Source organism: Anopheles darlingi, chromosome 2, assembly GCF_943734745.1.
Source record: "Anopheles darlingi chromosome 2, idAnoDarlMG_H_01, whole genome shotgun sequence".
NCBI lineage: Eukaryota > Metazoa > Arthropoda > Insecta > Diptera > Culicidae > Anopheles > Anopheles darlingi.
This window is the reverse complement of record NC_064874.1, coordinates 45,069,403-45,071,902: the sequence shown is the minus strand read 5'-3', so window position 1 is coordinate 45,071,902 and position 2,500 is coordinate 45,069,403. Positions and strand designations below refer to the sequence as shown.

General features: G+C 43.7%; 1 protein-coding gene across 3 annotated transcripts in view; it reads right to left on the bottom strand.

Annotated features, from left to right (window-relative positions):
* Nucleotides 1-618: 618 nt before the first annotated feature.
* The window catches only part of LOC125949270 (protein jim lovell-like), a 10,134-nt gene continuing 8,252 nt past the window's right edge, over nt 619-2,500 (bottom strand). For all 3 annotated transcript variants that reach the window (XM_049676168.1, XM_049676170.1, XM_049676169.1), the window contains exons 6-7: nt 2,354-2,500; nt 619-2,280 (exon numbers count right to left, since the gene is read on the bottom strand). The exon at nt 2,354-2,500 is cut by the window's right edge and continues 1,342 nt beyond it. In XM_049676168.1, the coding sequence (XP_049532125.1) occupies nt 2,130-2,280; nt 2,354-2,500 (298 nt within the window). In that variant the 3' untranslated portion in view covers nt 619-2,129. The remainder of the gene's footprint in view (nt 2,281-2,353) is intronic.

The following is a 2,500-nucleotide window of genomic DNA, read 5'->3' as shown; positions in this document are numbered from 1 at the left end:
TGCCGGGCGGTTTTAACTATAGTGTTAACTATAGCCAAACGGTAGGTTTAATGGCATATAAGAACAAAACTGAATACAATCCCGATAGGATGTATGGTTCCATAGATATGGTTGAAACAAGTTCCAAAATATATGACGTCCAATAGCAAGCTGTGACCGTTCTGGAACAAATTCTAAGTGACTTCCGAAAAAATAGATTGTGATAGAATTTTGTACATTGTGAAGTGCTTTTGTGAAAGTTTTATCAATTTGGCTGCATAATGAACTTCATATTACAAAACGTTTTTCTAGTGATTTCAACATCGTTTTTCTCAGTTTCACGATTTAGCACATGGGGCAGAGTTATACGTTTATTTACAGTACTCCTCCTTTCGGCACATTAATATTAAGTACGGAAGAGACGACACTACGACGAGAAGAAAAACGTGGAAGATAACCGAACCTGCGTTCCCTTGTTCGTCGTGTCCTAATTTTACATTGAAAAACTTACGCGCAAAGGAAGAATGTGAGACTATGATTTCCAAAGGAACTAAAGCAACTAAACGGCGCCACCGGGAAATGTGACGGACAATTAATGGCGCTTCGCACAAGATACTTATTCCCCCCCGCCCCGCCGCCCCGGTTCATTATGGCTCATCGAACATATTACTAGTATTGCAGCTTGTTTTCTGCTAACGAACTTAAAAACGAAATAATAAAGTGTACTACGATCGTAAGCACAGACACAGACATTCACTTAAACCTGAAAAAGGAAACAAAACTTTACATCTAATGCATGGCTGCTTATGAAACAGACGCTGACTAGAAAGATTCGTGATTTTGCATATCCCTCCCCCTCCCCACTCCTCCACTTTTTCATACAAAAAGGAAGAAAGAACTTAACTCATTATTTGGACTATGTTTGGAGAATTCTCTGGAAACACTTAAAGCTTCTAAACTTATGCAGCGCGACACTGTTTGGCTTTTTGTTTGTTTCCTTCTATCTTTCTCTCTCTCTCTCTATCTCTCTTTTGGCGCTATTTGGCTGTGCCGCGGTTTGACTATAAACAGCACTACTGGGAAATTAAGAGTACGAGTAGGAGGTAGTGCTTTAACGGCAGAAACTAAGACTAAACTACGATTTGAACGCAGATTCTCACTTAGCGATCAAAGAGGGTACACACACGGTGTTACTAATATTTGGGAATTCTAGAACTGGGCTTTTTGGTCCATTGAAAAACTAGGAATTATTATGGAGTGCATATGGAGAAGGAAGTGGCGTTTTATCAATACTTTCCAAAGGATCCAGGGGGAAAACATGTTCGACCATTCACGTCATTTAACCTGTGTATTGTGTATCGGCCTTTGCCGTTTCTACCTCGCTACCTGTTTGTCGTTACTGTTCACTAGTCTATGGGTTCCGTTGTAAAATAATGTATTCTTTTTCTTCTTGTTCTTCTTCACTTGTTAAGAGCTCTTCCTACCCCCACCCAACCCCCTCCCCTCTACCTTCGACTTGCGTCCATCGTATCTACTAAGTTGGCATCTATGTTATCCTTTCGCGAAACATTCCCCCATTTCGCAGCTAAATCCAAACATCTAAATGTATGTATATATATAGATGTATATATATAAATCTAAATATACTTTTTGTTTTTACTTATTAAACACTTATCCTGCTGACTATATTCCTTGGCTTCATGTTTTTGTGTAGTTGGCTCCGATGGGGCTATCCGATAATGATGTGAGAATTATAAATAAAAGAGAAGACTAAAGTAAAACTAATTCGATTCGAATTCCGCGAGAAGTAAGGTTCCCATACATCGCATCGACACCTAGATACCCCACAGCATTGGTATGGAATTGGCCAGCACGGTGACTGGCGTTACGGTTGCAGCTGCACTAGCTGCAACTACGGTGGCTGCCTCTGGTACTGTGGCCACTCCCGGCTCTGAGGTCGACGTGGTGAAGATCGAGGCGTTTGCAAAGTGTTGGGTGGTGGCAAAGGGCAGGGTGATAGTGGTTGGGGCGGAAGTGACGATCAACTGCTGGTGGAGCGTTGGATCGGGTTGGCAACTTGGCGATGCTGTCACTGGCAGCCCAGTCAGTAGCTGCTGCTGCTGCTGCTGCTGATGCTGCTCCTGCTGATGCTATTGAATCTGGGTGGTCAGTTCCTTGATGATGCGCTTCTTCTCCGCCGCTTCCTTCAGCTGCCTCGGCATCGGATAGGCCGACTTAATGTCCCAGCGCTTCATCCAGTTGCGCAGCGTTTTCCGAGGAACTTTGTGCATTTGTGAAGCTCTACAAAACGATAATTGAGTTACTTTCACTCTCTCGCTACCGGTGTGTGTGTGTGATAGAGCTCGTGACTTACCTATAGATACTCTCACCCGCCTTCACATCCATTAGGGCCGCCCACAGGGCTTCCGTGTTGTACGATCGCGGTTGGTTGCCTCGTGGATTGCGCAGTGTAAAGGAGATGGGCGGTGGAGCCCCGGAAGCATTGAAGAGCTGATTGAAC